Here is a 24,354-nt window from a genome sequence, read left to right as displayed (position 1 = left end):
TGGACAAAGACAGCGTTAGACCCTGACCGTGAGCCACACACTGAAGAGATACGGAGGGTCTGCAGCTTCAAACAGACGGAATCAGACTGTTTATCCGCTCACTGGGCAACCTTTGAAGCCTGAGCCAAGCTTGTGGGAGTAGGCTGTCACCACAGCTACTTGGGAGGCAGAAGCAGGGGGAGCTCAAGTTGAAGGCCTGCCTGGTGAACTTCGTGAGACACCGTCCCCCTAAGCTGTGCTCCTACAGCAAGATGGGGACTGGAGACAGAAGACTTGGGAAGCTTGCTAGCCTGGGTCTTCATTGGTGAGCAAAGGTACCTTCCCTCAGGCAAGGTGCAAGGCAGGGACTGGCCCAGAAACGAATGGTCCTCTGACCTTTATGAGTGCATTATTGCATGTGTGCATGCTCCCACACACATGCCACACATATCATACATATGTGTATCACACAACACTTTGCATGTACATATATGTCACACATATACATGTGTGTATACACAAAGTTTGGGGAGTTTGTTTTTAAGAATCATGAGATTTGATTGCTGGCTCTAGGCTGGGAGAGGACCTCCCACTCTGCCTCAGGTCATTCCCAAATTAGTCCTTTTCCCACCCATTTTTCTGAGTCCAGCCAGGTCTTCAAAGCTCAGGGTTCATGTGGGAAAGAGACCTTGAACTAGAACAAATATTGTCAAAGGGACTCCCCACATTGGGGTCTCCCTAAGGGGCTAGGCCTGGATGGGACTGAGGAAGGGAACTCCCCTGGGGAACTTGGCACCAAACCCTGAGGCATCAGCTTCTTGTCCGCAGTCAGGTGGAGCTGAAAGCTGCCCATAGTGAGTGTGGCCCTGGCTGCAAAGTAGAGTGAGTGAGGGCCTAGAATTGGGGTGAAAGGGCTGAGGCTATCCCTCAAAGCTGTAGCTGTCCCAGGAGTCCTCATGCCCCTCCTGTCTCAGCTGCTCCAGGGACTGTGCCTTGGGGAGCTGCTGTGGGCGTGTCAGTATTGTCAGCACAGCCTAGCTCCCTTCAGGGTCACTGAAGTGGCATCCAGGCAGCCTTGAGAGCCCGTAAGTCTGGTGAAAACTGCGCTCTGTCTGCTTCCACTCTGCTGGGCTTCTTCACTGGCCCTTCGTCCAGAGCCAGGATGACCCTTGACAGTGAACCCAGGCCTCCATCAGAGCTGAACACCAGCCTGCTGGCCACACTCCCAGGCGTGTTGCCCATGAAGTGCCCTCCTCTCAGGTCATCTTCCCTCTCTCAGTGCCTCACCTCTCAGGTCATCTCCCCTCTCCCAGTGTCTCACCTCACCCCTGTCCCTCTCAGGTCATCTCCCCACTCTCAGTGTCTCACCTCACCCCTGTCCCTCTCAGGTCATCTCCCCTCTCTCAGTGTCTCACCTCACCCCTGTCCCTCTCAGGTAATCTCCCCTCTCTCACTATCTCACCTCACCCCTGCCTCTCTCTCACTGTCTCACCTCACCCCTGCCCCTCTCAGGTCATCTCCCCTCTCTCACTGGCTCACCTCACCCCTGCCCCTATCAGGTCATCTCTCCTCTCTCACTGGCTCACCTCACCCCTACCCCTCTCTCACTGTCTCACCTCACCTCTGCCCCTCTCTCACTGTCTCACCTCACCCCTGCCTGCCCCTCTCTGGATTCTAGGCATCTTGGGGATGGAGCCTTAGGCAGCTTCAGTCTTGCTGTTTGGGTGTTGTTTTGTTTTGGAGATGTCAGGGAGCAAACTCCAGGCTCACAAAAACATTCACCTCTGAACGACATCCCTAGACCTTGAGTCTTCTTCTGAGTCCCCCTTGGCAGAGGGCAGAGCTGGCCTCCCCCTGGCCCCTGTGGCCCCATCCCCCATGGGCCTGCCCAGGCTGCTGAGTGACTGCCGCATTCCCCAGCCACCGTGGAACTGCTCGGCTGACTGCCTTGTTTCCTTTCCTTCCTGGCATGTCTGTAAACTTTGCTGGGTAGCTGAAGCCAAGTACCCAATTAGGGATTTCTCTCCAGTTTCATTCAGCCGGTAATTGAAGTGAGAGCGTCTTATTGCATGACACATCAAACAAGCGGGCGCCCTGGAACGCCAGCCTGGATACGCACAGCAGCCCTGACCTCCCCACCTCAGACCTGCAGCGCCAGGCCCGGCCAGGCCGGGTCAGGCCAGGCCAGGCCCGGCCAGGAGCCGTTACTGCTCACCAGTTAAGTGAGGGCAGGGTTCCCAGGGGAAGCCATCCAGGCCTAGCTTGGCAGCTGTCACCCGCACCAGGTTTCCTTTCTCGGAAGGTGGCCTGCACACCTGCCTGCTGGGCCGTCACAAGGCGACTTTGGTAGCCAGTCTGCAGTCCTTGGCTAAGGCACGTGCTCTCTATTCCACACCACAGGGAACATAAAAGTTGTGGTAAGGGGCTCCATCTGACTTTGGGGTCCTGAGGTTGTGGGGTCCGTCTGACTGAGCTAGGTACAGAGGGAAAGCCACCCCGCCCCGCCCCCGGAGCCTGCACCGGCCTGTCTGCCCTGCTGTCTCACCATGCTCAGCGGCACCCTCCATCCCCGGCTGTTTAAGGCTGTAATTAACTTGATGATTTAGTGAGCTTACGGCAGTACTCTGCCTCCATGACAGCCTGGCTTTAGAGTGTTCCCGTCACCCTGATGGGTCCCCGATGCCCTTGCCGTCTCCCGCTCCCACTCACAGCCCCAGGCAATCACTGATCTTTCCTCTGCCCATTTGTCTTTTCAGAACATTTGTCTAAATGGAACCTTCCACTGCGCGGGCCTTTCTTCTGGTGTCTGCCTCTCGGCATAACACTTTCACGATTCAGCCATGTCTTCACATGGATCCAGATTCCTTTGTATGGCTGAGTAATATTCCACTGTGTGGATGCTCCGTGTTTTAGGGATTGAGTCACTGATGGTGGACATTGGGTTGTGTCCATCGTGGGCCCCTGTGGGTCATGTTTCTGTGGACACTGGAGACAGTGCCCACGTCTTATGTGTAGAAGGGGATTTAGGGATAGCTAGTACATGCATCACCTTTGTAAGGAGCGACCTAATTGTTTTCCAGAGTGGTTGTACCTGCCGACATCCCTGTGAGGGTCCCTGTGTGCTCGCCATCCTCCCTCCATTCGTCTTTCCTGGCTTCTTGACGACAGCATCCTCGGCGGTTGCATTTCCCTAATGACTAATGATTCGGAGCTCATTTCTGTAGCTTATTAGCCATTCATACATCTTCCTTGCTGAGACGCCTCTCACATCGGTGCCCAGTTTTTAATTGGATTGTTTGTCTTCTAATCATTTTCTTAATGCTTTCGTCTGATAAGCAGCGTTTTTAATTTTGATGAAGTGTAATTTATCAGCTCTTCCTTCCGTAGCAGGCGCTTTGTCCTGAGGACTCTGTTCACCCCAGCACTGGGGGTGATTGTTACAGAAGGGCTTGGTTTTAGACCCTGTGCCTTGTCCTGTTAGTTTGATGATGGAATCCGATTTCATCTGTCTGCTTTGATCCTCAGTCATCCCAGTACAGTAGACTACCAAGCTAGACTTGCTGTGTTGGCTGGCTTTCTGTTGCGGTGGTAAACGCCATAACCAGAGCAATTTGGGAAGGAAAGGGTTGATTTGGCGTACACGCCCCTCTCACGGCTCACAGGTCGGTCAGGCCGGGAGCTCAAGGCAGGGGCTGTAGCAGACACTATTGAGGAATGCTGCTTTCCTCATGGCTTGATCAGCCTCTTTCTTGAGGGACCCAGGCCTACCTGCCCAGGGCAACACCGTACAACAGCGGCCTAGGCCTTCCCACATCGATCATTAGTGCAGAAAATACCTCAGTGGGCTGCAGTCCAGTCTGAGGAGGGCGTTTTCTTCGAGGAGTTCCCCTCTTCTCAGATCACCTTAGTTTGTATCAAGTTGGCAAAAACCCAGCCAGAATACTTGCCTTCCCCAGTCCCAGCCCCTGGAGGTGGAGGCAGAAGGTCAGGGGTTTAGTGTCTCCTTGGCTAGCTAGTGAGATGGAGGCCTGCCTGAGTTACAGCACGAAGACTGCACTGCTGTGATTCCAAAGATGAGCCGCGGGTTCTAGTCCAAAATCGCTGTCTTGATGGGTGAGCTTGGCCAGCTCCTCACAGCTCCACCCAGTCCTGGCACTGTTCCTTGTCACACTTGAGGCGGAGGCCCTGAGTCCTCCGGCCCCCTTCCGGAGACTGCGTGCCCTCTCGTGTGCTTTTCTGAGTCGGCTGCCCTGTCCTTCTTGCGTTTTTATGAACAGCTGTGTTATGTGACCGGGGCATCTATTTCTATTCACACCAAATTCAGATGGCAGTGACAGACCAAAGAAATAACTCCATCCAGGCTTGGTGAAGCAGTGAGTTTCTTGGGGTTCCTTAAAGGAACCCGCATGCAGGATTGTTTATAATGGTGACGGTGGCTCACAGAAGGGTGGGACGGCTCCCACAGCTGTATCAGAGCCCACCCCGGCATGCTGGGGAAGCTGCGCCCTTGCAGCTGGCAGTGCCACACGTGTTCCCTCCCCCAGTAGCCACTACTGCTTATATAGGCTTGGGGAGGGGAGGGCCACTGAGCCTTCCCCCTCTAAATGGGAACACAGATATCCTGCCCTGGGGATCATCACAGCCCATCTGATTTCAAGATGCCCAGGGCCATGTCTGTCACTTCCTCGGGTCACTGAAACATCTTTCTGGCCAGGCTTCAGGTTTCTGAGTCTCCCTGCCCTGCTCTGCTCTGCTCTGCTCCTCTTTGTTCCAACTCACACTGTAAATTTGGCCAACAGCAGCGAGTAACGACCACCCTGGTCTGAATGCCATGCTGCCTTGAGATTTTTTACATAGGATATCAGTCTAGCACTTGAAGCTCCACCTCCTGCAAAAGAGGGCCCCGGCTGTGGTGCAGTGAGATGGTGTGGAGGGGGCCATGGCACACAGATCTGTAAGTCCTAGCAGGACACCTGGGGCGCAGGGCTCCGGCTCTCCTTGTCCACTGCAGCACTCGGGCTGTCGTGTGTGTTGTCTCTGCAAAGGATCAGGTGGTTCTTGTTAAAATGCTGAAAACCGGAAAGACTTCGGGAGACCTTGGGCAGCATTCCAGAGGGTGGGAACCAGGTCAGGGAAGGCTGGAGGGGTAGTTCCACCCGCCGGTAAAGCTCTTGCTCTGCCAGCAGCGTGAAGTCAACCTCAGAACCATGTTTAAAATCTGGATATGGTGTTACGAGCCTAGGACCCCATTGAGGGATGGAGACATGTGGACCCTGGGGGCTCCCTGACCAGCCCCCGCCCTACTTGATAGCTCCAAGCCACTGAGAAACTGCCTTTAAAACAACAAAACATATGAGTTACGTTTTTATTTCTTTAGTTTGTGTGCACCTGGCTGAGTGAGGGTGGTGCGTGTGGAGGTTATAGGATGTGGAGGTCATAGGAGGCTTCCATGACTCAGTTCTCGCTATCTCCCGAGTCCCAAGAATCTACCTCAGATCAAAAGGTGAGAAACGGTAGAGTCAGCAGAGCCCCACCCCTGCTCTGTCTAAAGGGACCCAGGCAGCCTGCACTCAGCCCCAGCTCTGACTGGGTTTTATCGTCAACATGCTGCAACATTCATGTGGTCATAGACCGAGGCTACCAGCCCCATCTGGACTGCAGGCCATGGGAGCAGGAGGGCCACCTTTGCTGCCTCTCTGAAAGCTGATGATTTCCACACTCAACGAACTGAGCCCAGCCTTGTCTCCTCCTTCAGGATAGTGTGTGGCAGAAAGCAGGTGGCCCCAGCTCCTCTCTTCCTACCTGGGGCTCCTCTCTGCCCTAACCGTGCTCCTCAGCACCCAGCGTCTCCAAGGTCACAGCTGCTGTCGCACCCCAGCGTCCTTCCCAAACCTTCTCTGCGATGCTCTAGCTGCTGAGTTGGTTCTGTAGCCTTTCCCTTAATCTGCTGTCTGAAGAATTGGTTCCATATCAAGTCCGAGGCCACGGCATGCATTAGCCGGTTTTTAATACACCGCTGCGTCTCGAGGAGGAGGGACAAAGGAGATTTAAAACTCTTGTCTCGCCAAGAGCAGACAGATTGACTCAAGAATGACTCGGTCAATAAAAGATGAGCTCTGAACACTGCTCCCCCCCAAAAAGGAGCTTGCCTTCCAGGGAATTATGGTTTCTCTACACCCAGTGTCAGAAATTAATAATACATCCAGTGTGCAGAACGGATCGCCAGCTCTCAGCCTCATGCAGACGTGACTCCAGCACTGGCCCTGATGCGACTCGCCCTCGCTGCCTCTGCCCACTGGCTCTGTCAGCGTCTGCCCTGTCCAGAGGAGGGCAGGCTGCTGCCTCTGCCCCAGTCTTCTCTTGGCAGATCACCTCTCTGGCCTGTCTGTGGAAGGAAGCTTCTGGAAGTTTGTGTTGAGGTAGCCGTGTTCTCTTGTTTCAGATGAGGTTCTCTGCTGCATGTGTTTCTGGCTAGGCAGGAAAGCCGAGGGTATGTGCATACACACGCTATTAGTTTCTGGTGACTGTATATTTGAAGTCTTTCTTTGAAAGCTGTGGCTCTTCTCTCCTAGAGGACATGGGTAGGCTAGCATGCTTGTGAGTACGCATGTGGACGGAAGGGGAACCCTGCCCCGCCCTCCCCCCTCCCCCCGCATCTGACCAGGAGAGCAGATCTAGGGGGCGGGGGCAGTCCATTTGGGCGTGAGGGAAGAGGTCAAGCATCTGACTGGGGGCCTCTGGGTCAGTGCTGGGTCTTCAGGACTTCAAGGGAACGTCATTTTCTGGGACAAAGGCTGCAAAGGCGGTGACAAGCTGGAAGGGCTAGAGCCTAGAGCAGCTTTGGTCACTACAGCAGAGGTAGTCTGGGTGGGGGGGGTTCGTTTAGGTAGGAACTCGGTGTTTGGGAGAGCCAGAAGAAAGGGCCAGTCAGTCAGGACTCAGGGCACGCCTGCCACTGGGATCATGAGGAAGGGATGGACCCATGCAAAGCTCCACAGTTCCCAGATGGGGTGGGAGGCCTGCTGGGTGGTGCTCATAGCCAGCTGGAGACTCCATGCTGAGGAACACTGACACCAGAGCCAGGGTCCAGCGCAGAAGTCACACAGCCGTGTGCCTGCCTCTTACCTATCACTGAAGCTTGTCGCTCTGTTGGGCACCTCAGGCTTGCACCACAGGATCAGTGTGAAAGAGCGGCTGACGATTCAACAGGTGAGGCATGGCGTGACATCAGCCGTTGGCCAGTAGTCCTGGAGTCTTTCTGAGCTTTGGCCTGAGTTGCTGATGGAAGCCCCTGCCCAAACCCCAGGGTGGCGCCTGCAGTAGCAGCACCTGGCCCCAGTAGGCGTTTGTGAGTGGCTCTCAGGGCTGCCGTGATGCTCGAGACCTGGCCTGGCGATGGTCCTCCAGGGCTCGCATCTGTTTCCACATCCATCAGCCAGGGCAGTGTCCCTCCCTCCCAGGAGGACTCACTGACGTCAGGGGCTGCGGGTCTTCTGCTTCCGAGAGCACTGCTAAGGGGACCGTGCAGCCTGACACTGCAGGGCCTCGGGGTGGGGGAGGGAGCCTTACAAGAAGGAATATGATATCAGCGCCCGGTTGTCACCCCGGGACTCTCCCACCCTGTAATCTGGTGGGCTGTAATTGCCGGTGTCTTTTCAAATCATTTTTGTGCAAGGTGACAAGCTGCTCGCTGGAGTGAGCAGTTAATCACACAGAGATGCCCCGTTTGAAAGGCGCTCAGAGCTTACCCAGGGGCGGCTGCCAGCAGCCAGGCGGGTGCACACGGTCTGCTCATCTGCATATAATTCTAGGGCGAGCAAGCATCGCCGAGGCTGGTGTAAACCATGCAATTTCCGGCCCAGCAGGGGAACACAGGCTGGTGGTGGGGACCAAATCTCAGAGCCCGTGGCATCAATGGAGTTAAAGTGTCCGTGGGGCAGGAGGAGCCCTGATTAGTGGGTCGTGGTGGCCTAGCCACTTTGGGAGCCACAGTCCCTTATCTTAGAGCAGCCGTACTGCCTGTCAGTCTGCAGGGTGGGTTCAGGGAAGGAGGACCCCAAAAGCATCCCCACTGGCAGTGCACATCACCTCCACCTGCCAGCCAGGCTACTGATTGATTGGTTGAAGTCGGCTGATTGGTTGAAGTCGGCCAGCCCGCCTCCCTCCATGTGGTGTCCCGGAGGGCTGAACCCATAGTGGCCCAGCTTGCCCTGCGTCCTGCTCTGGGACAATTCCTGCCATTCTCTCTAGGCAACCACAGGGAGCAGAGCACACATCCCTGTCACAGCCACAGCAGTGCCCGGCCTCCACAGCTGCTAATAAAATTGCATAAATATTTGATGGCTAATTATTAAATATTTAAAAATGTAAAACTGGGATGGTTTGGAAGTTAGCAAGGCATGAATAATTCATTCCTGAGATGCACGTCAGCTTTGGGTCTGAACAGGGCAGCACCTCCAGTGCCTCTTGAAGCCAGACGTAAGTTCCAGGGACTTCTCTGGCTAGCCACAGTCCCTAGACTGGAGACAGACTCAGGCAGGGTCCCTGTCAGCACAGTGCAGGACAAGTCTCAACCCTTGCCTTGGAAAGTCAGGAGGGGGTTCATGTGGAGCCCTAAGCTGCCGGCCTGCACCGTGGCCAAGCAGAGAAGGTCCCTCTACCTTGGTGAGCCGGAAGCACCACCTGTCTGGTCGATGTGAAGTTCATGTCTCTGCAGAGAACAAAGAGCAAATAGTGTCCTGCCACCTGGCCAGACACAGGAGGGCCCAGCTGTTCCCTCAATGCATGGTGCACAGGGACCCCTCACAGAGGAGCCGGGAATAGCGGAGCCGGGCACAGCCTCTGGAAAAGCCTAGACCATGACCTCCGAGGCTCTGCCCTTGTGCCTCGGCAGTTGGAGCAGCACCTCTGCCCCGGGCTGGAGGGCCGCAGTTGTGAAAGCTGTAATGCCTGGCATCCTAGCACCCCTGATGGTTTCTGCAAGGCCTGAAAACCCCAGCTTTGATTAGGTGGATTTTATCCATTTTTCAGAAGGGAAAATGGCTCTGCCCAGAATCCCCAAAGGAATGTTCAAGAAGCTATTTTCAGCTCTTAATGGGGACATGGTGGGGTCATGGGGGTAGTCACTGCCCCATTGGACCACACCCTCCTTTCTGCTCCTATCCCATGGCGTTATAGCCAGGAAGGAGGAAGAGTCCATCTGCAGCGGTAGAGGCAGAGAGAAGAGCCGCATAGCCCATCCCTGCCGTCACCCTCACCTCCCCTTTCCAGCACCATTGTCAGCGCCCCTTCGTGGTGACCTCCAGCCACGGGAAGGTAGCGTGCATTTCCTGCCAGCCTGTATGTAGCTGTTTTCTCTCTACGCTCTGTGAGAGAGCTTGGCTGTATTTCCTTCCAGCATGCTCACACTCACATGTAGGCTGTTTTCACGTGAATGCCAGCGTGGTAACAGGTTACCTCAGTTTTCTTGCCAAAGCACTCAGACCTGCACTGCCATGCCCAGCCTGCTGTGGTGCTTTGAGTGAGAACAGCCTCATTGGCTCATATATTTGAAAGTTTGGTTGCCAGTTGGTTGAACTGCTTGGGAAAGATTAGGAAGTATAGCCTTGCTGGAGAGGGTGTGCCCAGGCCCTTGCTCTGCCTTCCTCTGGCCAAGCAGATGCAAGCTCTCAGCTGCTGCTCTAGGCCATCCCTGCATGCCTGCCTGCCTGCAGCCGTGCTTCCCGCCCTGATGGTCATGGACTAACCCTCGGAAACTGTAAGCAGGTCCCCGTTAAATACTCGAGTTTATCGGTTGCCTTGGTCATGGTGCCTCCTCACAGCAGTAGAACGCCAGCTGAGACACCTGCTTTCTAGCTGCACGACTGTCCCAGCTTCCCAGCAGAGGGAAGGCTGCACTCTCTTCATCCAGCAGGAGTATGCTGTGGTGTGTGCAAGCACACATACACGCGTCCCTCTCCACACCCGGCTCTGATGGGACCCGTATCGAGTCAGTGATGCTGTGGCCTAGGTTCTTGAGCACATACATCCACACCTTGCCTAACTGGCTTTGGGCTGAGGACACTACCTTTGTGCCGTGTTCTTTCACACATTTGGTTTTCCATGCTGCCTGACATGCCTCCCCCCTGGAGCTGTCTGGAGGGCCTGTCAGTGGCCTCTTGGTGCCTAGAGATGCAGTGGGCTTCGCCCTGCTTGGGTTCCTGTCCTTGGCCTCCTCGTGGGGCCCAGCCTGGGACCAGAGCAGAGTGTGGTCTGCCCTGATCTGTAGGCTCTCGCCTGCACCACGTGCGCCTGCCCTGATGTTCTCCCCGACTGCGCAGTGCCTCCCCACGTCCTGCTCTCTCCCTGTGTCTCTTGCCTGAGCCAGGAAGGCCCAGTGCTGTCTGATGCTGCTTGCCAGGCACAGGAGTGGCTGGACCATTCCAGACAGGGCCCTGGTGGGTCTGTCTCCCATGCTATGACTAGAACCCAGAGCTCTGCCAAGCCTCTCAGTTTAGGAACTTGGCATGGTGTTCCTTTGGTTTTGGTTTTAGTTCTGAAACTGTCTCATGTAGCCCAGGCTGGGCTATAACTTTTTTTTTTTTCTTTTAAGCCAAGATGACTAAGTTTTGATCCTCTTGCCTCTCCCTCCCAAGTGCTGAGATTACCACCACGTACATACCCCTGTGCAGTGCTGGGGGTCAAACCCAGGGCCTCGTGCCTGCCTGGCAAGGACTCCTGGCTGAGCCGTGTCATCAGCCCCGTGGGAGTTTTCTTTGGAGGTTGTGTGTTTCTCTTTTCAAAGAGGAAAGAATGTTGTCCTGTAGGGCTGACAGCTGACCCTAGAGTCTCCATCAGAGAGGCATGACAGATGTCATCGGGGCTGCCACTGTCGTGACCTGTGACCCAGAGCTGCAGCAGCCTGGTTCCGGTTGAGTGTGAAGGCACAGGACTGGTAGAGTCCATTCTAGTTCACATCCCTGCCATTGTGATGAAACCCTGACCAGGAGCAAGCTGGAGAGGAAAGCATCTATCTGCCTTACAGGCTGCAGCCGGTACCGATCGGTTCTGAGTCAGGGACTTGACATCAGGGTGTGAAGATAAGAAGGCTCTGGTCTGTTCTTTGGGCTTGCTCAGCTCCCTGTCTTATGTACCCCAGGCCAGCCTGCCCCAGATGGCAGCACCCACGGTGGGCTAACCCCACCTACATATCTCAACAACCAGGACAGCGCTCCACAGACACACCTGAAGGAGGCAGTTTCTCATTGAGGTTCCCTCTTCCCTGGTTTGTGTAAGTTCACAGAAACTAACCAGCACAGGGACTGGAGAAGTGGTTTGGTGGGTAAGAGCACGCACTGCTCTTCTGGAGAACCTGAGTTCAGTTCCCAGCACCCACACCAGGCAGCTCATCGCCACTCCACCCTCAGGGGGATCGGATGCCTCTGGCATCCAACACACGTACATACTCATGCTAAAATACACACACAATTTAAAACAATTTTTAAAAAGCTTTAAATAAACAGCACAGCCAGTGCCCACCTTTCTGTCCACAGTCCGGCACAGGTGGCATGGCTGCTGTGAGCCCCACAGTCCTCTCTCTGCTTTCCTCTTCTCTGTGTCTACCTCGCACGTGCCCTTCTGGCCCCACTAGTATCAGCCATTCTGCAGACTTCAGGCCAGGAGCTGAGACTCCAGAGATCTGAGCCCGTCGACGCTCATTATCCCGGCATCTCTGCTCTCAGGCAGGAGCGCACATCCCCGCTAGCTTTTATCTGGCTGAGTACAGGCTATTTTTGTCCCGTGTCCTTCCCTCAGAACTTTCACAGCTGCCTCCTGTGCGTCCAAAAGAGCAAGTGTGGGGCTGAGACAGTGAGGGGTGTCAGCTCAGAGCCATCCTGTGGCCTCCCTGGAATAGTGGAGCCAGACAACAGGCCAGGCTGAGCTTGCAGGCCAGACATGGAACACAGAGCAGGGTTTGGGGGTCAGGCCTGATGTGCCCCAGGGCCACTCTGGAAACCTACTCTGCCCCATCATCGTCTGTCCAGCTTGAGCTCTGATGAGCCATCATATCCCTTCCTGGCTCCAACTTGTCACATGCCACACTCCAGTCCTTAAGGGACAGCCAGGACTGTCCTTGCAGAGAAGGCCATAAGAAGGGAGGACATGGCAGCCTTTCCTGCAGACACCGAGGATAGTGGCATAGAGCTGGACAATGGCAGTGACCACAGCATCCCCCTGGCAGCATGGTGGGATTAAGTGCCAAGGCTTGTGACAAGATAGCGAGGCACCCAGAGCTTCAAGGGCCTTAGTTGCCCCAGAGTGGGAATGTGCCCAGGGGCTGGCTCTGGGGATCTAGAGGAGCGCTCCCCAGAACAAAGCCGCCCTCCTCTGGGTCTTGGTCTCAGAATGACCTCAGGGCCTCTTGGGGCCCAAGGCTTCTGGCTCTCGGCTTCCTGGGTTTGACCCCAGCAACCACGCTGGCCGTCTCTCCAGTGTTGTTACCTACAAACTCAGGAATGGCTGAGGATGTCTTCCCAAGACTAGAGTATGTCGTCACAGACCCTTTGCCTCCTGGGACAAGCCCAAAACCAACCTCTGCTCTTGGTCACTTTGAAAGAGACTGAGTGACAGCCAGTGGCAGGAGAGTAATGACACTTCCAAGGTGGAGCCCATCTTTTATTTATTTAATCCAAACCATTGAGTGAATTATTCATTCTGTTTATGTAAGCCACTGAGCCACAGAAATAACACCCCAAATCAGATGATTGTTTCCAGGCTTTGGGCATCACCCCTGCTTGTCTTGTCTGTCTCTCTCTCCCCTCACTGGCCTCACTCTCTCCCTGAAAGAGGTGGCTCTACTCCTAACTTCCAAGGGCAATGGGTGTTCCTCATCTGTAGCCACCACCATGCCTGGGATTCTGGGAATGTGGCCAGAGGGCCTCCTCTCCACTCATCCCCAAGAAGTACACTGACCCTCCCCATGGCCTTCCATGGGCCCAAGAGCCCGGCACCAGCCTTTGAGATGGGAACTGCATGAAAGCCCATTTCCTTCCTCAATGTCAGCCTGTGTTTGGTCACAAGATTTAATCTTCCCCCTCGGACATCTGGTGTCCGTCAATGGCTGTCCCAGGATCCGGTGGCTGAAACATCCCTGGGAAGGGTGGTCGGTGAATTTCTTCTCCATTGAAGGCTCTCTCAGTAAGGCAGGGCCGAGGGATGCCAGGAAGAGTCTTGGGTCAGGGCTGCCAATTAACCTTTCATTTTCATAGTCTGATCACTCGATTAATCAAGGCTCTGGGCCTGTGTCCTCTTGAAGAGGCTCATACTGTGGAGAACAGTGTCTGCCAAGGCCTCTGCCAGGTGATGGATGAAAGAGCCACAGGGCAGGGCCAGCGGCCAGGCGACAAACCCACAGGAGGACTTCTGCCTACAGGCTGGGTCTGTCAGACCAGTTCTCCTCACAGCCCCTGCTACCATCATGCCTTGCTTCGAGTGTGATTCCCAGTGGACTGTGGGTGGGCTGCACATTCTAGAACGTGAGGGACAGCGAAGGCGGCAGCCCCGCTGGAGCTCCTCAGCTGTGTGGCCCAGGGCTTGTGCTCCGAGCCTCAGTCTCATTGTTTCTAAAAAGGAGGAGGGAACATGTTCATCCACGGGTGTGAATTTTCCAGGGGGGAGAAAGAAAAAAAGCTGTTCTTTCTAGGCTGGGCACCAACAGCAGGGCAGTCCACTCAAGTCTAGATTAGGGAGCAGTGAGGCTGTTGTGGTTGCTTATGGGAGCATGGCTGAGCAGTTACTCCCTGCAGTGCTGGTGGCTCCGAGGAGCTGCATCACCAAAAAGCCCACCCCAGCACTGGTAACGCCCACAAAAGCTGTATCCCTGAAGCTCCCCAGGCAGCTTGCTGGCAGCTTGGCCAGTTGGAGAATCTCCTCTCCCTAGCAGTTGCTCCTGCTTTCAGAAACTTGAGAGGTGGAGTCGAGCATCTTAAGACTTTCTGAGCTTCCTAAGCTTTGTAAGCTTTGGTAATTTCCTGAGTCCTGCATGTTTTCTGTACTTAGTGAGTCTTAAGGGGCCTCCCTCCCAGAGGGAATGCTTCAATCCAGAGACAAGAAAAAAGTACCACCGTGTCACAGCAGCATATGGCTTTTGAGTTTATGCTTTTGACTTAGGCTGGCCTCCAGAGCTTGCCCTAGCTAAATCCTCAAGACTGTATCTGAGGCCAGCTACGGTCTCCTGGGAAATGTGTGGAGACACGGAAGCGGCACGGTGACTGGAAACCCAGCCCAATCTGGTCTTTTTTTCCTTGGGGCTGCTCAGTGCTTCTTGTACGCACACGGCTCTCGTGGAAGGTAGGTTCTCTTGCCCCAGTGATCTCTGGAAGGCCATCCCATCTACACATACTAACCACCACCTGAGTCTGTGCTGCCCAGGGCACAGGCTTGTTCTCCCTCCTGCCTCAGGCCTGACTTCAGATGCCCCACCTCAGACCTTTTCTCCTACTCTCTCACAGTGAGCCCAGGAGGGACCCTCGCTGGGCCTGGTCCATGGAGCCTCTTGGACTCTGTTGCTCTCAACTTTGGGATTTCTTTCTTCACACTAGCCCAAGATCACCCTCCTCATAGTGCCCAGTCTTCTCTGTGTCCCCGCCCACATATCCTGGCGGATGTTATCCAACCCCAGCCCCTCGCCACAGCAAAGGGAGGCCCACAGCACACCTACTACCCGAGCCTGATGGCCCAGGCCTGTGGGACTCCCCTGGTGAGCGAGTTCCATGCAGAACTTCAGGATGTGCCCAGCTTGAGACAGTCCGTGTGTGTGAGTGGAGCCAGGCGTGGTAATTAACAGGGCCGTAAATCAGGGCTTAATTACTCAGCAGGCACCTTGGGTGAGAGATTCATGGTAATTGTGTGTGCTCCTGGTGGCTTTGCACAGCTGGCTTCTCCCTAAGCACCAGTAAACCGTGGCGGGCAATTGGGGAGGTGGTGTTGTGCCCTGAATGAGACTTCCAGAGACACATCGGAGGTTGGGGAGGGGGTCCTAGGTAGGGTTATCTGGAGCCCACCTAGACCTAGCTGAGCAACAAGGAGGGTCCTTTTGGTCACAGGTGGCCATCATGTGGACCCCATAAATAAAACAGCCCACAATAATCAAACAGTTTCCATCCATCTTTCTCTGAGTACTCTGCTGGCTCACGCAGGGGAAGTGGCCAGCCCCTGGGAGGCAGGAGCTCAGGCTGCAGTCTAGTGATGGCCCATTTGCCAGAGTAAGTTGAGGCTCTGACCCTCACTGCAGACCTGGGCTCCTGGTGCTTCCTTCTCCAGCAGGCTCTGGAACCCGCTGGCCAGCTGGGACCAGTCACCCGCAAAGCACCCACCAGTGCTTCCTAATAGTGACAGGGAGTGATGTCCTGTTGGGCGTTATCATTCTGCTAGCAGGGTGTCACAGCATATGTCTTCAGAGTCACTGTGTTTTGTATTTTTTTTTAAGTGCTGTTGTTAATTCAGTGACTTCATTATGGCTGCCAGAAAAGGTCGCATAGCTTATCTGGCCCCTCGTCCTTTTTCTCCTGATTCCTCAGGGCTCACAGATGGACCCAGGCCTCAGGTGTCCCAAGCAGCAGGGACTCCAGTTGACCTTCCACCCATCCTTGCCCCGTCCCCTGGCCATTCTCCCCATCAACACCATGTGTGTCTCATAGCAGGCCTCTCTCCCTGCAGAGCTGCGCAAACAGGTGGAAAGTGCCGAGCTGAAGAACCAGCGGCTCAAGGAGGTTTTCCAGACCAAGATCCAGGAGTTCCGCAAGGTTTGCTACACGCTGACTGGCTACCAGATCGACGTGACCACCGAGAGCCAGTACCGCCTCACCTCCCGGTACGCCGAGCACCAGTCTGATTGCCTCATCTTCAAGGTAGGCAATACGGTGTGTGCATAACAATGCTTGTGCAGACACAGGCAGCTCTCCTCCTAGCTGGCTGAGAGGTCAGCGGCAGCCTTGGTCATGTGCTGGAGCATGGTCTTTGGTGGCAAGAGGGGACATCCTGCTCCCTTTGTCCCACTCCTGACAGGCGCTGGCCTGGGGCCGCTTCTGCTTGGCTGCCTTCACTTTGAACTCAGAGCCTCTGCTGAGCCGCACTCCCACTTTGTCCAGAGGAAGTAGTGGCCCAGAGCACAGTGAGAGACTGCCGAGGAGGGGTCAGTATGTGGCACAGCCCACGAAAGGGAAAGGACAGCTGTGTGTGCCAGCTACTTGGTGGTCAGACCAGCGGCACCGACACTGATCCGGTGGCTGAGCCCTGCAAGCTGCAGTCGGGCTGCAGTCTTCATGAACGTGTGCTGGTTGGAGTCGTACGGCCAGGGTGGGCTCCTGAGGAAGGGTGCTGTGGCTTGGCACCCGTGTGCGCCAGGTCCACGGCTCCAGCAGAAGTGGAGTTGATCCTCGTGGGAGTGGAGTGATGTTGTAACTGGAAGTCTGGTTGTAAGGACTTGCCCACAGCAAGCCCGTGGACAGCAGCCTGTCCGTGGCATGGTTTTATGGAAGTGGCACGCATGTGGCTCACGTGTGGCCCTTGATCCGGGTGTCATGTGTGGCTGTTTGGGGAAGAGGCTCCAGTGGGCATCCCCGAGGTTGGCCAGCCCCATTCTGTACCACGTAGCGTGGGACCACCCCTGACCAGGCCAGGCCGCCTGTGCCCTGCAGAAACAGGAACCCACTGTCGTTTCTGCCGTAAACTGCCCAGGGTGACCTAAATATCTCAAGCAGAATTTCACAGAAAGAAGTGATCCCTGCCCTGGAGTTTGTCAGTTTTGCCCAGTGGCTCAGTTTCCCTTGTTCCCATCAATCTGGCCTTCCATGGGACGCTGCCCACCATGGTGGCCAGAGGCACATCCGGTGCAGCACCCACCCTTCCGTGTGACTTCATGGTGTGTCTTGGAGACTTTCTGGACTTCTCAGATTACATCCATCAGTTTCTACCCTTCTTAGCACTCTTCAAACCTTTGACTAAGTAAATAAATATTTGAACGCCCAAAGTCTCTAAGTCAGTAAGCTATCAAGGAATGTATTTCTTCGCCTCTGTGTACCTTTGAATAACTCAGGATCGCTGATGGGTATTTAGTTTAATGCGGTGTAGAATTCCGTGCTTTTCTTCTAGAGATTGTGAATGAAGATGTGCTGAGCGGCTGTCACAGGGAACACATCCCTCACATCGGTGTTTGTAGACAAGGTCTAATTTGCATTCCAAAGTATTCTAGGTGTTTTGTTCTGTTTTGTCCCTTGGTGGTGTGGGAATGGAACCTAGGGCCTCCTGCGTGATCGGTAGGCAAGCTCTCTGTCACTGAGTCACGCTCCCAGCCTCTCTAGTGGCCCATGCAGATGCTCTGCCACTGAGCTAGATCCCTGACGTACCTCCCACTGAGCTACATATTAACCCTGTGTTTAGAGACAGGGACTTACTGAGTGGCCCAGGTTAGCCTTGAACTCTGCCTGTAGCTGAGGTTGGCCTTGGTCTTACAGTCCCCCTGCCTCAGCACCACGAGGTCCTGTTGTAGTCCATTTTTAGAGGATCTTGATAGCATGGTGTGCATAACGAGTTTCAGGCCAGGCTATCCAAAGCTACATGGCGGGAACCTGTCTTAAGTGGCTTCTGCTCCCGTCTCCAAATGGCAGATTTGGCCCCATCACCCTATTTCAGCTAGCTCTGGTCCTTTCAGGTTTAGGTGTTCTGCCCATCATGTTTCTGTCACAGGCCTCTTGGGGTGGCCTCCCAGCTGTGTGACAGACCTGCCACCTCCCTGGCCTGCTGCCAGCCCTGACTCGTGTCCTGCCACCCACAGCCTCTGCAGCACACAGAGCAAGGGCAAGAGGAGCTGCTTGCCATAGCCGGCACTCACTGTCCTCACACTGCCAGCGTCTCCCTTGCCCACATAGGCGGATGAGGTGCCTTCCCACCTCATCCCGCCCACCAGCTGTCCTTGGGGTTGCCTAGCCAACGGCAGACACAGAGTCACCATTCTCCCCATGTCAGTAGGTTAGACCCGCCCGAGGGGCATTCCGTGACATGAACACAGCCAGGCAGGCAACTGCCTTCAACTTGGGGCTCGGAAGCAGGCCAACCCTGCCTGACTCCAGGCAGCTCCCTCACTGTGGCAGGGGGGACAAGGAAGAGGCCCCATGTGGCCTGCAGATGGACACCACCCCTGCCAGGTTTGAGCCTGTTCAGAAGCCTCTCCTGAGCTTCATGCAACACACAGGCTCAAACCATCTCAACTTCAAGGTGGCCGGTGTGGCCAACCCCTGGCTTTAGACAGGCCACAGAATGTATGCACTTTCTGGGACACAGTGGAGTGGCTTGGTGGAAGTTGTGCTGTGTGGTGGCCAGGTGAGTGCTGGTGTGTGGCTGTGGTCACTGGTCAGGGCCCTTGTCACGTGGTGGCCAAACAGGTGAAAAACTAGTTCTGTGGTTGCATGTTGAAGGGTCCTGTGACCTTAGTAGAGGTCCTGTGACCTTAGTAGAGGTGGCTGGTGGCTCTTATTGAAGAAAGAACACATTTGCATCGTGTCCCTCTAGGCGATAAACTCTTCTCTATGCCATGTTTTCTTTGTAGGAATTCATGAGCATGTGTGCACACCTGTGTATGTAGGATGGCGACAGGACATCTCCACCTGCTCTTCATTAGCAACGCCATCCATCTTTCAGACAGTCTCTCACTGGGCGAGAACTCGCTAAGCAGGCCAGACTAGCTAGCCAGCAGGCCCCGGCTCCCCATCTTTTTCCTCCTCCCTGGCCTGGGATAACAAGTGTGCCTCCGTGTCTGGCTTTTCCACATGGGTTCTAGGGATTGGATTGGGGTCCTGGTGCTTGGAAGGCAAGTGTGTTAGCAACAGGACTGTCTCCCCTCCTTGGTTTATTCAGTGGAGAGGCAGCTGTCTCTCCACAGCAGGGTCTGAAGCAGCTCCTGGAGCCCCACTCAGGCTCCACTTGCCCCACTCAGGTTCCCGTGGCCCACCTCTCACCACCAGGGACAGACCAGGAAATGCTTCTTGCCAGCTGGGCTTGGCTCCAGTTTTCTCCAAAGCCTCTCTTGGCCTGCTGCCTCAAGCATGGCCTCAGCCTGCCCCTCTGCACCACCACCTGGTCCTTACATCTGGCTCTGTCCATATGGAGACTTCTGTCCCCACAGTCCCACTCTACCCAGGTGTGGAAGTGAGTGCAGGAACCGCATGCTGGACACAGTGGTGCTCAGCACTGCGGTGCGAGCTGGTGCTGGCCAGCTGCTGCCTGCCTCTGCATCTGCTTCTTCGTCTGTCACATGTGGATAATTACAGGGTCTGCTGGCCCTGAGGGATCCTGGGAAGATGTGGCTCACCCAAGGTCCCTGTTGGGTGACTCCGACGTTAAGCCACAGATGCTGCCCTGCTGTGTGCAGCCTGTGATGACACCAGGGTCTTTTCTGCTGCTAACCTTGGCAGAGCCTTAGAGCAGCAGTGTCCACAGTGGGCAAGCCAGCCAGGCAGGTCCCAAAGAGGAGGCAGCAAGACCCCCCAGGCACAGGCTCCTTGTCCCCTGCCCCGTCTCCTCCAGTAGGGAACATGTTCCCACCCGCACTCCCACCCCCGGTAGCAACCTTAAAGCATCTGTAGACAGTTAAATCACCTGAGTCTGCCTCTGCCGTGTTCTCCGTGGCACCAGGTCACTGCCTAGGACAAAGGCTCCTTTCTACCATTCTGGCCTTTTGCGCCCACACATCCTTGAGAAATCCCCCTGTACAATCCAGTACCAGTAGGACTGCAGTGGCTCTGTGGAGCCTCCAGCAGGAAGCCTCTGACCAAGACCCAAGGCCTGCGTTGGCCCATCCCATGCCATCTTTGGATATTACATACCCTCTGCAGCATTGCCAGAGCTGAAGCAGCTGCCTAACCCTCATCTGCCAGCCAATGCCTGGCTAGCAGAGAGGGTACTCACAGGCTCTACTGGAGACGAGTGAGAGAAGAGGGCAAATGGGTAGAGGCTAGGCAGGAGGCAGGCTGACCCCTGTGCCCAGGGCTGGCTCACCCCTGCACCCAGGGCTGGCTCAAGCACAGCTGTGTGGCCATGGCCAACTCAGGCTCAGACAAGGCCTCTCCATCCCCCAGCTCACAGTAACTTCTACTCATTTTCTTTTCGCCCAAACAACTTCCAGGCAGGAGGGGTCTGTGGCAGAGTTAGAAATAGCTGGGGCCTGTTTGCAGCCAGGCAGGTTCTGCAGTGTGTGCTGGGATAATTGAGGGTTGGCTCACGGTCCCACACGGCTCCACTTCCTTTCCCAGCCTGGACCAGCCTCTGCCGTGTGTGGGTGGCCGAGCCGCCTCCCAAGGCTGCCGTGTGGGGGAAGCTGGAGCTCAGCTCCAGCACGCAGTAGGAGCCTGGCATCTTGCCCACTCCTCCTCTCCCAAGACAAGTTGGACCCTAGAATCTCCCATTTCCTTGGAAAGACCTGGGCCTGGAAGGAGCTATCCTGGCCTGGTCTTGTTCCCTCCGGTTGGCCAGGACCCTCTGCCCAGAGGGGAAAATGCCTGTCACAGGAGTGAGGCCGTCAAACGGGAGAAGCTGGACAGAGCAAACAGAATTGTCTGCAAAGCCCATGAGATACAGGTAGCGCTGACCTTAGGTCCCTCCCTCACGCCTGTGACCACTTCACAGTGTAACCCAGAGCCTGGGGGAGCCTGTGTGGGGTCAGCCAGATGCAGACCTAGAATCTGGGGTGATGGGGACCCTCCTGACTACATCTAGTTCCTGTTTGGAGAAGCAGGCTTGTACAACCTAAGGAAAGAGAGTGCAGGCTTATTGAAAAGTATAGGTCCATGCCTCTATCCACATGGCTGGGCCCAGCTTTCTACATGGGTGCTGGGAATTGAACTCTGGTCCTCATCAGCAATTTTACTCCAGCCCCTTCTCTTTTGTTTTTTTGTTTTTTTGTTTTTGTTTTGTTTTGTTTTTTTCTTTACATAATGTCTCACTGTAGCCCAGGCAGGCCTTGACTGGGATCCTTCCGCCTCTGCCTCTGGACTTCTGAGATTACAGTCAGTGTCACCCATAGGAGCACCATCATGGAGTCTTCCCTTTCATAGCACATCTTCCCAAGCAGACCTGAGCCAGAGGTCATGCCGTGGAGGGCTCTGGGGGCAGTAGAGCAGTTGCAGGGCTCTAGGCAAATGGCTGGAACCTGCTAGCTTCCTGTTCCTCCCAGCAGTGCTCGTTCACGGCTTGGGGTCACCGCACTCCTGGTCACCCCTTACAGGGCCTTTGTGCCTGGGGCACAGTGTGATATTTGCTGAGATAGAAGCTGCTTGTGCACCTGCCTCCCAGAGCTGCTTCCCCCATCCCCTGCAGCCTGGCGTCCTGCGGCGGGCACTTCCTCAGCCATGTGCCCAGCCTCGGCACAGGCATAGCACCGCCTGTGTCACTGTGATTCCACCTGCCACACTTGCGGAAGCACAGAGCCCACGCGCAGAGCAGAAGGAGCAGGTGACGAGGCGGCCAGCTTCCGCACACCTGTGCCACAGCGCAGAGCTGCCAGGGACTGCAGGTGTGCACACGGGAAGACGCAAGTCCCAGAGGCCCTTACTGTGAGCCCTGCTGGATGGGCCTCCAGGAAGCCTGAGTCAGCTTTTCCAGCCCCAGGATGGCTGTGCAAGGGTGAGGTTACTAAGAGAGCTTGTATTCTCTTTCCATTTTTTCCTAAGTACGCTTTTTGGAGGAAGGGACCATGGGCGCCCACACCCAAGCCCAAAGCCAGCACTGCTGGTTCCCCTCTGGAGAAGGCCTCATAGCCCAATCTCTGGGAACTCAGCTCTGCTGCTCTAGACAGGCATAAAAATGGGGTGGCCATGTTTCAATAAAACTTCATTTATGGTACCAGGTTCTGAATTTCATAGAGTTTCTACAGCATACAGAGTATTCTTGGGGCTTGTTGAAAACTAATACATTTATTTGTAGAATAGCATTAGGTTTGTAGAGAGGTTCAGGGTAAAATAAGATCCTCCTGTTCCCAGCTTCTACCACAGTTCCTTATACTGCTAACCTATCTTGTCCAAGTGTGGCCTGGTGGCTGCAGGCCACCGATCTGTATAAACCCTTACTGTCCGGTTGTTGGGAGTTGTGAGGTCTGTGCTGATGGAATATTCCCGGTTTGTGCAAATGCATTGAAATTTGTTCCACCACTGTGGTGTCACACAGAGTAACTCCTTGTCTTAACTCCTGAGTATCTGTCACTCCCAGCTCCTGCAGATCTTCTACCCATCATGCTGCCATTCTTAGGATGTCCCAGAGCTGGAGCTCTCTGTGCATTGGATCTTTTCACTTAGCAACATTCATGTGAGATTCCTCTGGGTCTTTCCTGGGCACAATCACTCGTTTGTTTTTATTTTTGCAGGGCTAGAGATGCAGCCCAGGGGCTTTTGTTCGTGTTAACAAACGCTCTCCCACTGAGCCACACCCCAGCCCCTCACTAGGGTATTCTAGGCAGGTGCTCTACCTCTGAGCCACACTCCAGCTCCTCACTGGGGGATTCTAGGCAGGTGCTCTTCTACTGAGTTCCACATCCAACCCTTAGTTTTTGAGATAGAATGTCACTATAGCTCAGGCTGGCCTCAAGCTTGCCATCCTCTCTGCTCTCTTCTGAGTGCTAGGTTTACAGATGTGAGTCACCACACCTGGCCTACTCATTTCTTTCCATTGCTGGTATTGGTGTGCATCACGAGCTTTTTGCCTACTGAAGGACCTCTTCCATGTCCAGTTTTGATTTAGTATGAATGGGCTCCACTACAAACAGCTCTAAGTGCATTCTTGACAGTTTAATAATGTCTAAGTCACTTGCAGTTCAGTTGATGCAGAATCCATAGTTTGCCAGCCTCTGACTTTTTCATCACCACTTTATCCAGAGCACTCCCCCTTCCACATCTGCAAACCCAGGTTCACCAGAAATGCAGCTGAGGTGGGGCCTACCTGGAAGGCAGAAATGGCCATGGGGATACCCTTATCTCCTGCTTTGGTTCCTGGCACACTCACTCTTAGACACTTTCATGCAAGCCCACGGGCATGCATGTACATAGACTCATGCATACACTTGACCTCTGTCTGGTCGACTGGTGCTTCCCATGTGGCCTCTGCTTCTGAGAAGTCCAAGGAGCAGGATTAGAAAGTGATGGTGATGACATGAGTCCCAGTGGGAACCCCTGCTCCTGAACATGGGCTTCAAAGCTGTATGATATATGCTCAGTGTCAGTGCTTGAGGAATGACTTTTGGACTCTTCTGCTGTCCTCCCTCTGGTACTCAGAAGCCACCACTTCCCAGTGGTCCCTGAAAGCACCAAAGCTTCATTAACATGGGGCACGTAGGCTGTGTTAGTTACTGTTTCTTGCTGCTGTGCATAACACCTAACAGACACAGCGTGAGGCTGGAAGATTTACTTGGGCTCACAGCTTCAAGCTATACCATTTGTTGTGGTACAGAAGGCTTGGTGCTGGCGTGGCTCCATCCATAGTGGCAAGTGTGAGATGGCTTCTTCCCACATCTTGGTGGATCAGGAAAGCAGAGACCTCAGGCTGGAACTAGAGTCAGGTATAGCCTTCAAGGTGTGGCTCGGTGGTAGAGCCCCTGCCTAGAACCCCCCAGTGAGGGACTGGGGTATGGCTCAGTGGTAGAACACCTGCCTAGAATCCCCCAGTGAGGGGCTGGGGTGTGGCTCAGTGGTAGAACCCCTGCCTAGAATCTCCCAGTGAGGGGCTGGGGTGTGGCTCAGTGGTAGATCACCTGCCTAGAATCCCCCAGTGAGGGGCTAGGGTGTGGCTCAGTGGTAGAGCCCCTGCCTAGAACCCCCAGTGAGGGGCTGGGGTGTGGCTCAGTGGTAGAGCCCCTGCCTAGAATCCCCCAGTGAGGGGCTGGGGCTGGGGCTGTAGCTTACAGACACCCCATGTCTTAAATGTTCTACAGCCTCCCAAGATAGTGCCACCAGGTGGGGGCCTCGTGTTCAAACAAGCTAGCTTGTGGGGAGCAGTTCACTTTCAGACTATAACACAGCTTGAGCTATGTGAAATAAATACTTCCTGGTGCCTCTTGAGAACCACATGGGAGTGACTCTGCACCCCAAAAGTTTCTAGAGTGTTGCTGGGCTGGCAGTAGGTAGAGACCCTCGGTGTGTAGGCCTTGCTTGCTCCTCAGCCTCTCACAGGCCATCAGTAGTGAACACTTGGGCAGCAAACACTTGCCGGGTGTTGGGTGCCATGCAGTAGCAGGGCTGAGGCAGAGCCCCAGGCCCTTCTTCATGCCGCACTTCCCGTGGTTAGCAGCTGCTGCCCTCAAAGGCCTCAGAGCAGAGTGCTCACACCTGCTTACCGGTTCCGTGTGGTGCAGCCCCT

The 24,354-nt window shown here is 54.9% G+C and overlaps 1 protein-coding gene across 6 annotated transcripts in view; it reads left to right on the top strand.

The window, feature by feature from the left end:
• Mad1l1 (mitotic arrest deficient 1 like 1) overlaps window positions 1-24,354 on the top strand; it is a 296,488-nt gene that overhangs the window by 226,120 nt on the left and 46,014 nt on the right. For all 6 annotated transcript variants that reach the window (XM_060368003.1, XM_060368004.1, XM_060368005.1 and 3 more), the window contains one exon: window positions 15,676-15,866. In XM_060368003.1, the coding sequence (XP_060223986.1) occupies window positions 15,676-15,866 (191 nt within the window). The remainder of the gene's footprint in view (window positions 1-15,675; window positions 15,867-24,354) is intronic.

The sequence above is a fragment of the Meriones unguiculatus genome, chromosome 15, assembly GCF_030254825.1.
Source record: "Meriones unguiculatus strain TT.TT164.6M chromosome 15, Bangor_MerUng_6.1, whole genome shotgun sequence".
Lineage (NCBI taxonomy): Eukaryota > Metazoa > Chordata > Mammalia > Rodentia > Muridae > Meriones > Meriones unguiculatus.
This window is presented reverse-complemented; position numbering and strand designations above follow the sequence as displayed.